This window comes from Sphaeramia orbicularis, chromosome 4, assembly GCF_902148855.1.
Source record: "Sphaeramia orbicularis chromosome 4, fSphaOr1.1, whole genome shotgun sequence".
NCBI lineage: Eukaryota > Metazoa > Chordata > Actinopteri > Kurtiformes > Apogonidae > Sphaeramia > Sphaeramia orbicularis.
In genome coordinates, this window is record NC_043960.1 from 47,903,309 (window position 1) to 47,916,991 (window position 13,683).

The window sequence follows — 13,683 nt, forward strand, 5'->3', positions numbered from 1 at the left end:
TGGGCCTTATGTGTTCACATCAACGGTCCCTTCACAGATGACTTTTTTATCTGATGTCTGTTTTTTTTTTTTAAACTAGCGGAATTATGTGAAAACAGTACATTTCACTGTTCTCCAGTCCATCTGATATGAGCTTGGATCCAGAAACTCCTTGTGTAATACAGCTTCAGTACTGTATTTCAGGTTGTGTTTCTGGATGCAGTGGTGGACTGTGTAATGTGAAAGTTTTCCAAAGTCCTCCTTATGTTTAATATGCAACATTGCCCAAATTTAAGAGTGGGTTTTTTCCTTGGCCTTCACACACTGAGATTGCCCTGTACAAATCTATTCACAATATTATGTAAGATCTCTTTTTTTGTTGCAACATCCTGTCTGGATGGACCTCCTCACCCTAATCACAGTTTTGTTTGTTTGTTTGTTTGTTTACCAATTCATCAATTTCTATAAAGCCCCATGAGGCGACTTTGTTGTATTATTGGGCTCTATAAATAAAATGGAATTGAATTGAACATAAAGTGACCCAGCATCCCTCATAAGGACTAATGGTCCATCCATGGAAAAAGTAAAGTGCACTTTTATCTATTATGGCTCAAGTGAATCAACCAATCAGGCTTGACGTTTAATTGCATTTTAATAGGAGTTGTAGTTTTATTAGATTTTTATGTATGAATAACCACTGTTTATTAAATATCCGGTACTATGTAAAGTCATATTATTCTTGTACACCAGTGGTTCTCAATCAGGGGGCATGCCCCCTGTGGGGAAGCGGACACTTTCACAGGGGGGCACAAGCACATGGGGGGTGACATCGTTGTGCATGTGGATGCGCTAGCGACTACTGTGTACATCACAACATTATAAATTACTTGTCTCACACACCCCTGCTCACGTACCAGATCGAGGTCTGTGAGTGGGTGGGTGGGGGCATATCGTCTGGCACATCGTTTGTCCATTTGTGTTATATTGTTTTATTCTATGTTGTTTTCATTTTGTTAAAAACTGTTTTTTTTTTTGTTTTTGTTTTTTTTATTTTATTGAACAAAATCCTTCTTTAACTAATAAGGACCTAAGGAGCTGCCAGCAACCAAAAGCATCTACTGATGTAAAATGTTTAAAACCTGTTGATCCATTAATCCTATCAATACATGTAAATAATTGGTGTAAAGTGCAGTTTATCATCATTTCATTGTCATCAGATATGACCCATTTGGACATTCAGAGGCTCCCTAGTGAACATGGAAACACCGTCATCCTCTACAACATTGATTCACCAATAAAACCCTTAGAGTTTGATAAATGAGAGTGGATGTAGAGACTTGTTATAATGTTTAGTTAATGATATATTTTGCTGAAAAAGTAACTTTCTCTTAACTTTCCTCTTTTTTAATATAACAACATTTGGATTTACTCTGAGCTTTTATGAAAATCTATACAATCAGTCAATTACATATATATGAAAATACATTATTTACACTGAAAAATGCAAAATGCAGATGATATAATAAATGGTGATAAATCACTTAAGAAAGGTTAGATTTAGATAAAAATTCATTTGGAAGTATGCACAAAAGCAGTTCTGGGTCTTTGTGGGTTAAGCACTATTTGTTCGTTTTAGTAATTTGTTAATTCTAATCACCCTGCAGAACACCCTCAGATCAAACCACTCCCTGTCCTAATGACTATTTACTATAACATTCTTAGAAAATACTACCAAGACCTGCTTTTTTTTCTGAACATTAACTTTGACTCAGGCTTACTCAGCCATTAACATTTAATGCAATAGAATTTCTCAGTGGAAAAAACTATTTACACAGTACATTGAGGTACTGGTAAAATGTGATAATGCACCAAATCTCCTTCCAGCTACTGAAAGATTGTTGATTTCAGATTTGTTATGTCAGTCTGGTTGGTTTCCTCTCCTACCCTTGCCTCCTATTTCTATGCATCTCCTGACATTTGGAAGAGATGGAGACAGTGGCCGGGTTGGTCAAGCCGGAGGCAGTGAAGGAGATGGGGTTCCTGTAACACCAGGGACTTGGGTGAAGGGTACAGCAAGCAGTCAGATGCTCCTCAAATCCCCTGACATCGGCCCGAGGCTCAATGCTAGTGACCCGGGCGGCTTGGAGTTGCTCAGCCTGGTCACTTCTCATTTAGCCGTGTTAAGTTTCTCATACTGTGAGACCTGATCTGTCTTCATATCTATCACAGCTTTCCAGTCTGACTTCCCTCACTCAAGCCAAAGATGCTTGAGCTGCACTGACTTCTCATTATACCATCAATTATCCAACCCAGACCACACTGACGCATGTGAGTGGTTGTGTCTGGTTGCAAGCGCACTAAAATAATCATTTCTTTCTTTGTCTTGTCATCCAGCAGTAATTATAATTTCCTTCATGTTCTAGCTGAAGTTATCTAATTTGACTTTTTCTGTTGCCCTTTAACTGAGTAATCTGTGGGAGTGTGAGAGCCTGGTGGTTAAATGAACATCTGTACCGGGGCTCTTGTTACCCAGACAGATATTGTGCATTTTGAGCGTATGTCCTCTAGAGATATGAGCAGAGTGTACTGGTCTTCTGGACATACTCACCCCAAGATGCGTCTAAGTCCTGTCACCTTGGAAACTTGGTGTCAGCTCAACTCTGTGAACCTTAAATCACTCTCCACTCTTTGCAGACTCATGGCTGGTGCTGTGACTATGGCTCTGTTCATTCAGCCTCCCCCCTGTCCTTTTCCTGCTGCATTGTCTCACACAGTGGTCGAGAGCAGCCTTCTTTTCTCTGGGTATGGAGGGGCTTTGCGGGGCTCCTTGGCTTTGTTTGTGTTTTCAGAAAGCCTGTGATGTGGGTACGGTGGAGGCTTACGACCTCTGCGGCCTTGTGATGTTGGTGGTTTGGCTGCTGCTGCAGGGGGGGGGGCATACACCTGGGAGGGTCTGTGAGCCCCTGCCAAGGATGCCCGTCTCTCTCTGTCAGCATTGGATACCGTTTGTGTTTGGTAGTTGGTGGGGGAGCATATGGCAGAAGGAGGCTGGGTCGATGTTGCAGGGACTGGGCCAGCAGATGGGGGGTCGCCTTGGGGGGTCTGATGAGATCTCAGTTTGGACTCTTTGGAAACAGAAGGGCTAAGGGAGGGGGGCAGGTGAGGCTTTGGAAATAGGGGAGATTGAGGTGAGATGGGGCTGACTCTGATGGAGGAGAAAGGCCTGGGAGAGTGGGGGTGAGAAACAGGACTGTTGGGGTGATAGAGGTTTACTGTTAGAGGGGAAAGGCCAGGAGTGGGGGGGCGAACTGGGAGGGTCATTTGTGGAGATGCAGTAACTTCAGAGGAGGTTTGGGACTGAGGTGGGCTGCTTGTCTTGTCTGACACTGACAGTAGGAGATTAGCAGCTTGTCTCGGAAAAGACCCAACAGTACAGGTGAAGCGTGGGGTTTGATTCCTCTCTACAGGAAGCAGCAGCACATTTGATGGAGACTGGCTCTTGGTTGGATGATCCCTCCACACGCCTGATCCTGGCTGATCCTCAGGTTCTGCTGATCTCTGACGGGTGCTGGAGCTGGAACCTGAGCTGGAGCTGCTGCTACTGTGAGCCTTGATATCATCTCCTCCTCTGGTCCCATGCTGTTGCTGCTCGTCCTCATTCAGATCAATGGACGATGTTAGGTAGTCAATTTGATGCACCACCTACAAAATATAAACAAAAACTCCTGCGTAAACAATTATCTTCTGTCATTGCTTAACAGGGCTATAATTATGTCTTATTGTCATTTATTAATTAATGTAATAATTTTGCATTCATTCCATTCAGTCAGTTTCCCAGAGCTCAAGGTCATATTTCCACCACTATTGCTTTTTTGGTACCACTTTACAGTGTAGATGATCTTGTAAAGAATTTATAAATATTTCATTAGGTTGTAAACACTTTCTAAATCATTAATAAGCTCTTATAATACATAGTGATCTGTTGCTTGTTCAAGAGTGAGCACAGATTAGAATTACAGTAAAAAAAAAAAAAAAAATCTGATTGCATTACGTACTGAGTGTCCTTCTCCTTCAGCAGCATTTACACCTGCCAGTTTCATCTGAGACTGAATGAAGACTAAACATTTTTTATTGTCCTCCCTGAATGTTCTATAATTTATGTTGTGCTGGATTATGTACATCCCTGACAAAACACATGTTGATAAAAATGTAGCTAGACAATTTAAGGTCTGTCAGTAAACTGCTAGTGATGCTCATGTTAGCTATTAGCATGTTAAACTCTTAGTCATGCTGTTAAATTGTTATTATTGCTTGTGTCACAACAAACGCACCTACGGCAACTACAGACCTAAGAGAGGGTTCTATGTAATGTGGATGTAACTTAAGTTACATGACCATTTTGGATGCTATATCTTGCTAACATGTGCTAGCAGAACACATCACTGTGTTTTGTGACCTAGCTAGTTTTAGTTGAAGTTAGTTCTTGGCTAAACATTGATTCTAATGTATTAACCCAGATAGCAAAATCATTATGGCTTAAATTTGGCCCAAAACTGGCATGCCATTTGGCAAAGTCCTGGGCGGATCTAAATGGCCCAAAATAGGTGAGCCAAAATCAAACCAGAGGGAAGCCAAAATTCACCCAAAACTAATTGTGGACTTCCAAAATAGAGCCATAATTGTCCAAGAAAAGCCCCAAATCTCCATAATCCAGCCAAAAAGTAGCCAAAACATGCCATCCCATCCCTATACTTGATCCCGCTCTTTGCCCAGTCTTTTGGTTAACCAGACATATGCCATAACTCAGCCATATATTGCTGGTGCCTCCATATCTATTATGGATAACCTTAATCATACCACAGTTAAGCCTAAAGGTTTTCATAATGCCAAAAGAAAGCCAAAAATGCCAAATGTATGCCATAATACTGCCAAAATATTTGCTATCTGGGGAGTATTGTAGCAGTGGCTGAAAACACTATCAATATATAATCTATATTATAAAAGCCAAGTGGCCTCTGTGTGTGTGTGTGTGCGTGTGTGTATGTGTGTGTTCGGGGATTCACACAAAATTTGGAAAGAGCTTACTGCTTCAGTTTGGCATACTTATGTATTTTTGGTCAAGGAACAGACTAGCAAAAATGGCAAGTTGATAGGACCAATATTTTGGGAGATATTAGTAATTTTGGAATAGCCTTACAATCACATTGCTAGGGGATCATCGCTATTTTTACCTGAAACACATATACATGGTTCAGTGGCGATTTCTCATAGACTGCAAGGGAAGCCCGGCTTCCCCTAAAATTACGAAAATTAAATGGTTAAATATGTACGGTTGTGTTGACATTTTATTGACTACAAATGTGTTAGAACACGTTCATCTCACAGATGAGTTTGTTCAGAATCAGCTTTATCACAAATCAACGGACAAGATGCTGTTCACTTCTCCTCCATTCCTGTTGCACTGTTCTCTCATTCGATCTCTGCTCAGTGCATTTGTCCGTAGACTGCGGGTGTCTATGGGCTTCAATGGGACTGAATGGAACAGTTTTTTTCATTGCGTCAAAACTGGACGGTAATTGGATAAATGCCACGATGTTGTCCCGCCCCCGGACGCCGGGTGTCTCTGGGGGTGAATGGAGCTGTGGGCGGAGCTTGGCCGGGCTGGACGCCAGAATCCCACATGCTGATTGGAGGATCAGTCGAAAGGCTGAATCCCGTTTGATTGACAGCTGTTTTCAGATCTACTTCACTGACACAGTTCAGTTTAATAGCGTCGCACATTCTGTTGTGAAATCAGAGAGAAACCACTACGAAATTACTCGTTCATTTCTTGCACTGTAAATAAAACACACTCATTGTACTTCCTTGTTTCAATTTAACATAGTTTCAACGTTTTCTTGTTTCAGTTCCACAATTTAATCATTTCTTGTTCGAGTTTAATATCGTTTTGTAGATAGTTAAATCAATCAAACTGTCGGCTAGGTCGGAGTGAAAGGAGCATCTCTTGTTTAAAAAGGCTGAAGTCTTACACCCACAACACAATGGGCCAAAGCAATCTAAGCAGCCTAGCTCTGTTGGACACTGGTCCAGTCCCTGGAAAAGATGCCGACTTGGTACGATAATAATAATAATAACAATAATAATAATAATAATAATAATAATAATAATGGTCACTGACCATTTTCTTAAAAAGGAACGGAGGGCCGAATTTATGTTTAAATAACTTGACAATTTTTTTAATGTAAGCCAACAATGAGCTTCCCCCATCTGAAAGACGAGCAGCCGCCACTGACATGGTTTCATCATCACTGACAACCAGGGGCTAAAACTAGGCAGAAAACCAACTGATCGAAAGTGCATTTACAGTAGACCATGTACTGACCCCAGTGAATATATGCATGATCTACTGGTACTGAGGAGATTTACGTCTAGTTAATATCAAGTACTTTATACAACACAGATACTACTGCTGTGGACGAGCAGGGACTTTATTCTTGTAACATTATGGCTTTAGAATATGACGACTTTAATCTCATAAACAAATGACATTTTTGTTAAATTATGAGTTTGTATATATATATGTCAGGGTAGAGACTGCGATCTGGTAGGATCGGCGATTCTACCAGTAGAGACTCCGATCGTAGTCTCTACCAGTAGAAACTCCGATCAGAGTCTCTACTGGTAGAAACTCCAATCCGAACCCTAACCCTAACCCTAACCCCTAACCCTAACCCTAACCCTAACCCTTCTACTGGCAGGATCGGAGTTTCTACCAGTAGAGACTCTGATCGGAGTCTCTACTGGTAGAATCGCTGATCCTACCAGATCGCAGTCTCTACCCTTATATATATATATATATATATATATATATATATATATATATATATATATATATATATATATATATATATATATATATAAAACTACGACTTTATTGTCATAACATTGTGATTCTTTTTATATTCGACTTCATCATAAAATTACGGGTTTTATATCGATATTTTATGACTTTATTCTCGTAGTGACAAGCGTTTTTATTTTCTTATGTGGCCCTAATACTCTGTCGTAGCTTTTTGCTCAAGTACCCCCTTATTTGAAAAACTGGGTTAGCCTCAGTTTAAGTTAGTTTACAAATCATGTAGGAGCACAAGGTTCAGAATCACAAAATGAAGACGAAAACCATGAAAGATCTGATCATGAAACCAAGAGCTTTAGTAAGAAGTAACATTAGCCAAAACAATACATCATTTAACATATGATTTTACCCAAAAATATAGCATAAATTAATATTACCTGACACGAAATGGGATCCACAAATCTAGGTTTGGTTTCCTGGATCCATCTACCGTACTTCTCTGTTCTTTGTCTTTCAGTGTCTGTAAAACGATAGCTCCGACTGCTTTTCAAACCTGTTCATACAATCAATCGCACAAGAGCTCTTCCCCATTTTTATTGATTATTGTTCTTAAGTTTAAACGGTATTGAAGCCAACACTGTCACTCATCTCCCTCTTTCTGCCACTCAGTGGGCGTAACCGTGGTGACGTCCGCTAGCAGTGATGTCGCGTGCATACCCTCTATTCACTGATGAATTGGGATTTATTTCAAACTTTCTATTAAGGTCCCTTGTTTCATCTAATTTTACATGATGGTAATTCAGTAAACGATTTAACATACTGACTAATAAACAAAATAAAGAAGTTCATACGTGATCCAGTTTCACTATTTGATAATGTTGACACTTAAATCTCAAATTGTGCTCCTTACTTAACTCACTCATTTACTAACTCATTAGCGACTTATAAACACAATTAGTAGCCTTCTTCTAACCTATCCGTAAATCTTTGCTAACAAAACCCCTATTATAAAGTGCTACTGCTTTTTTGAACAACCCAGAGAAAATTAGATACTCAAATTGAAATGATATTGAGCAAAGACAGGCAAAATGTGTTTCTGATTTAAAAAGCCAGACACAGATGTTTGGTATTTTTGGTTAATAGATCATTATTATTGCTCTATTATGACGATGACTGTCATTTCCAATTAACAGTCCATTCAAATAATCACCTCAGTACTGTTTCACAGTATTAATGCAGACCTTTGCTGTATTCGTCCTATTCCATGTCATTGTATGGAAACTTAACATAACTGAGAGCATAAAAATACAGTAGCTACAGAGTTTACAATAATGAGGACTGGACTGCAAATATATAAAATCTGGGTGCACTGGTTGTGAGTGTCCATTTATAATATGGAAAGATTTGGAGTAAATTCTTGTATGATTTATATCTGTAATCCAAGTGTCACATGAGCCTTTATACTACATTCACCAAAAAAAGCTTTACCTAAAAACAGGATTACTATTGCGGGAAATATTACGTGTAGGTGGATGTCCCTTTGAAGAAATCCCTCTGGAGACAGATGGAGTTGCACTGTACACAATCTATCACACATGGGTAAGTACATCTACATACATGCATATATTCAAATGACTGCAGAGCCTGTGTCTGTACACACAACCCAAATAATTACACAAACACACAGTTATGTTTGAGGATATAGAGTACACACAAATATGTACACACACGTTTATGTGATGGGGGCTGAAGAAAACAAGGCTGGGGAAAATGTTTGACCTATCTCTCCACCTGCTCTGTGTGCACAGATAAATCCTCAGCCCTGCTGGAACAGATGAATTATTGTTTTGTTCTCTCTATTCAATAACATCCTTGCCGATGTCAAAAGATGACCTGGTTTATCTTTTTTTTTTTTTTTTTGGTTGTTGTTGCTGAAGCTTTTTGAGTGAGGCTTTTCATATTACTTTGAAGTACAGCTCATATAAGCACATCAAGTGACTCTGGGTTTGTGCTGCTTGTTAATGTCATAAATTTAGGATGATAAAAGTACAGATGACCCAGCTGTATTTCATCTGTTGATCCCAAGAGTGTTTATTAAAAACAATGTTTGTTTGTTTTTTACCTGAGGTCTCCATGTCTTCTTTTAACATGTTTCATTTAACTTAATCATTTGGCACAAAGTTCTCAGTTACAATGTAGTTTTTGATATCACTTAGCAGAAGAAAATCACCATCTGATTGATATGTAAGTTTGCTTTTTGTGATATTTTTCCTCTTGCTGTGTGAGTCTTTAGTGTTGCTTGAAGATTTGTACAAACTGTCTAAAATGTTTTAAAGGCTCCCTTTTAGTACAGTGGTTGATTATTAAATAACAACTGAGGGTTGCTGCTCATGCAACAGAATGATAAAATGGGGCTTTTAAATAAATAAATGACCAAAGTCTTCTCTGGTGCCTTATCTTCCTTTGATCGGTCATTCCTGGTGTGAAAATTTGGGATTTTACATCACTGAATCTGCTTCCCTTCTCCTTCCCCTCTTTTTTTCTGTAGCTCATATGCTCTTTCATCATTTTTATATTAATACTGTCACACAAAAACCTTTCACAGCTGCTCGCGTAACAGGATGATGAGGATACTACCTAAGGTTTATGCTCCTACACCACATGGCAGGAGCAAGATGTTTGTGTCAGTTTTTCTAGAAGAGGATAATGAAGGACAGATACTTAGATATAAATGCATTATGAAAAGCTTCAGATGTAATCCAGCTGTGCCTCAAGCAGCATCTGTCTATGAGGAAGGAGACTGAAAGAAGAAATGAGGAAGCACAGGACGCACGTTGGATGAGGACAGAAAAAGAGAATGAGAGGAAGAACTCAGCATCATCTCAGTATCTCAGCAGCCCTTGAGCACATCAGACAAATGAGGCACAGCTATCCTTGCTATGAAAATGTATGCATTAAGTAAAAACAAGTGCTGTAAATGTTGGAAAGCAGTGACAGTATGGAGAGTCAGAGAAACACTTTGCAGACTGTGGTGGATTCGTGCCATCCTGAAGCTGACTTTTTGTAATACAGGGTAAATTCTGCTGAGGACACACATTTCTTGGCTGCATTGTTATCTGTAAGCCTACAAGCCTTAAAGGTTTGTTGTTTTAGCATAAGCTCGAACACTTCCTCCATGCTGTGACAGGGTGCAAAACTTCTCTGCTTTCTCTTTGTGCTTTATTTTTCAGACCAGTAATAATAGGTTGACCTGATATGAAAACTGAGGGTTGCTGCTTATTCACTATCTGTTTCTTTCTGTAATATTGGTATGGATCTGTCTCATTACCTCTTTCATTTCCTGTTGAACATCCCTCAGTGCTGTCAGGACCTGCTCCAGGTTATCCACCACACGTTTAATCTGGTTTCGAACCACTTTTCTGTTGCACCTTGCTTCCTTCTGGTGTATTCCTTCCGATTCACTGTAAGTCCTCTGTTGTAACCACGTCTGACTCTGGCTGGAAATGCGCTCTGAGCTTGGTCTAGGTTTTCTGGGCCTTCTGACGGTGGTGCTGCAGCCCAGGCCTCTGTGATGGACCTCTGTGGAAAAGATGAGTCCATTGAGGGGCCCATTGAAGCTATCCACAGGGGGCTCCCTCAGTGTGCTCAGGTCTCGGTGGCTCTGGGAATTCCTGCTCTGGTGTTTGATGAAGCTGAAGTTGGAGCTGAAGCCATGTTGTCTCTTTATGACCCCCTGTGTGTCTGAGCCCAACCAGCTGGATGAATGCAAGTCTCTGTGGCTGTACATATGGCTGGAGTAGTTCCACACCTTCCCCCCCTTGTCCTCCATGCACACCACAACAGGCACCTCACAGTTTGACTCCAAAGCAGGAACAGGAGTGGGAGGGGGTCCCACTAATGGCCCATATTTCCTGGCTGAGGTGGTGGTCTCTTCATTCTGACACTGAATCAGGCTCAGAATGCTGCCATGGTTCTTGTCAAAGGTGTGGTTGTCCTGAACAGAGGTGGAGGTCTTGTCCAGCACCTTCGGCCCATCCCTTGAATCGATGTTTGGTTCTAGTTGAAGCTCTGGGGTCTGGTTCCACTTGGCAGGACTTTCCTCCCTCTGCTTCCCCAGAGTTCCTGACAGTATATGATGTCCTCTCAGAACCACAGGCAGCATCCTCGCCATCCCAACACCATTGCACCGCAGATCCCCCTTCTTCTCCTTGGAAAAGAAGCCGATCCCTTTTGCTTTCTCCAGTGGGGTCAGATTTTTGCTGGCATCAGAGCTGGATTTGTAAGGTCCGTTGAGTCCCAAGTCACTGCTGTGGTGGGGCTTCAAACTATTGCGCAGCCATGGTATGAAGTGGGGGGCGTGAGGCTTAAAGCCCTTCTGTTCCCGAGGCCTGCTGTCAGAGAACATGGTGATGGATGAGATCCAGTCGCCTCACAGAGAGAAGACGCCGGAGAGGAACAGGAGGACTCCTGAGACCAACACAGCTTCCTCCTCTTTTTCCATGTATCTCCTCCTACCTTTGCCATCAACATGGACTGTCTTCACTCTAGGCCTCCTCTCTGCCTTCTCCTGGTTCCTACTCTCCAAAACTTTTATCTGCTTCCACCCTCTTCAGCTCCGATCCTGCTGCCCACCTCCCTTTTCCTGTTGAAGCCTGGTTCTGAATTTATCACCCTGCCTTATTCCCTGCTCTTCTCCTTCATGTTTGCTTCTCCTCCCACTGTTCAGTCGGTTGTAGTGCTCTTGAGCTCGTCACCCCCTCACTACTGTGGCCTTGGAGATGCCGAGGCCTCCCTCCTCAGTCTTCTCTCTTTGCCTGCCTGCGTCTGACTGGCTCAGTAGCAGTGGATGCTTCCTGTCTCTAGATCTCTCTCTCTCCCCCCTCCCCACTGCACTGCACTGCCTCCTATCCTCGCTCTTTCTTCCTCCCACTCCCTCTCACTGCTCTAACTCCATTTTTCTATTTCCCTTTTCTTTCCCCATATCTGTCTTTCCTCCCTGCTCTTATTCTCCTACAGTATGTGTTTGCAACTCCCTCCTCTACTTATCTCCCTTTCCTTCTCGTTCTTCCCCTACCCCACCTCCTCTTTGCCAGGGAAAGCAGCTGAACTTCAATCAAGACACCAGTGTTATTAATCCCCGTTAGCCAATGTATATCCACGTGATTCCCCCTGCCTCTGTTCTCATCTGATTACTCCTTCCCCAGCTCAGCCTCTCACAATTAAATGGTGCTTAGGATACCAGAGGGGGTTTAAAAGAGTAGGGGAGGATAGCAGCAGGATGGGATGGAGGAGGAATAGTGTGGGGGGGGGGGGCACACATAATTGCGACCTACAAGATCAGAGATCAGCAGCAGTTTGACAGAAACTATAAGCTGCCCAGCTACAAACAACCACCTGCTTATGACATAGCCCTCCCCAGCTTATTGTATCTGTCAGCAAATAGTGTCACGTTACATCCCAGTTGTTTTCTTGTTTTATTTTCTGCAGCACATCCAGCTTCCATTTGTTCCAATTATGCGGAGACAGCCGCTATTTTCGGGTTTCGCATTCAAATTCCAATTCTTGGCTGTCTGGATTAGATTTCTTGTGTCTGACAAGCCCAAAGATGCCTCCTAGGTGCCTTTTTCACTCAGCTGTGGTGGGATGGGTCCCTCCCTCTCTTTGGCAGTTTGTGAAGTGAAAAGACAGCAGCACAGACCCACAAAAAGCCCTGACAGTTTGCTGTCACTCAGCACAGAGACATTCAAAGCATCTGTCATTCTGTTAGTCAGCTCTGCAATCTATTCCTCCGGTACTGCCCTGGTAAAATATGACTTCATTCAGTGACATGTTCTACTATACAGGTGCGTGGGGTGACAGGAAATAGACCCAGGCTGTGTGTAATCTCCAGGCTAAGAAGATTCAAGCCTACATGTTGACAGACGCTGTCAGCCAGTAATGACCACAAGTCTGGATAAAAAACAATAAAGAGAGGCAGTAATAGAGCCTCCACTATTAATCCTTTAGGGCTTCTCATTCCACACGATATAGTGGATGAATATGCGGGCGCGCGCGCACATACATACACACACACACACACACACACACACACACACACACACACACACACACACACACACACACACACACACTGCTGCTGAGGGGCTGTTTTCATATCTAGAGCTGCAGCCTTCAATGCATGCCTGTTTATGACTGTGCTTGTTAGTGTTAGTAGTACATTTGAACCACGTTAAAAGTGATTGTAGTTGGGGTTGTGTTTCAGTCACATTGAACTCAGAAACTACAAGATATTTCATTTCAAATTAACAATACTATACATGGATATTGGCCTTCCCCTCCTTAAGTCTAACCCTTGCCAAGGGTTCCATGAAAAGAGCTGATGTTAACCCATAAAGACCCAAACATCCACCACCAACCAAAAGCACCTTCTAATTTAAAATGCTTAATACCTGTTGATTAATCCTATCAATATATACAAATAATTGGTGTGAAATGCAGTTTGTCATCTTTTTATGGTCATCACATATGACTCATCTGAACATTCAGAGGCTCCATAGTGGATGTGGATACTCTGTCATCTTCTGCAACATTGATCATTTTTCTTCAGTTTTCTTGTTTTGATCTAATAATCTTTGAATTTACTCTGAGCTATAACAAACATCTGCATGATCAGTGAATTAAATTTAAGGAAATACATGATTTTCATTGTAATATGATCAATTCAGAGGATAATGTTATAATAAATGGTAATAAATCACTTGGGAAAGACAAAAAAATTATTTGGATGTTGTGACAAAAATAGTTGTGTGTCTTAAAGGGTTAAAAGGTTAAAACAGAAAACACAGGTG

At 41.4% G+C, this 13,683-nt stretch overlaps 1 protein-coding gene across 2 annotated transcripts in view; it reads right to left on the bottom strand.

The window, feature by feature from the left end:
• The window catches only part of LOC115417885 (protein enabled homolog), a 26,032-nt gene extending 14,017 nt beyond the window's left edge, over positions 1 to 12,015 (bottom strand). For both annotated transcript variants that reach the window (XM_030132079.1, XM_030132078.1), the window contains exons 1-2: positions 10,164 to 12,015; positions 2,588 to 3,681 (exon numbers count right to left, since the gene is read on the bottom strand). In XM_030132079.1, coding sequence (XP_029987939.1) covers positions 2,746 to 3,681; positions 10,164 to 11,240 — 2,013 coding nt within the window. In that variant the 5' untranslated portion in view covers positions 11,241 to 12,015 and the 3' untranslated portion in view covers positions 2,588 to 2,745. The remainder of the gene's footprint in view (positions 1 to 2,587; positions 3,682 to 10,163) is intronic.
• Between the last annotated feature and the right edge of the window lie 1,668 nt (positions 12,016 to 13,683).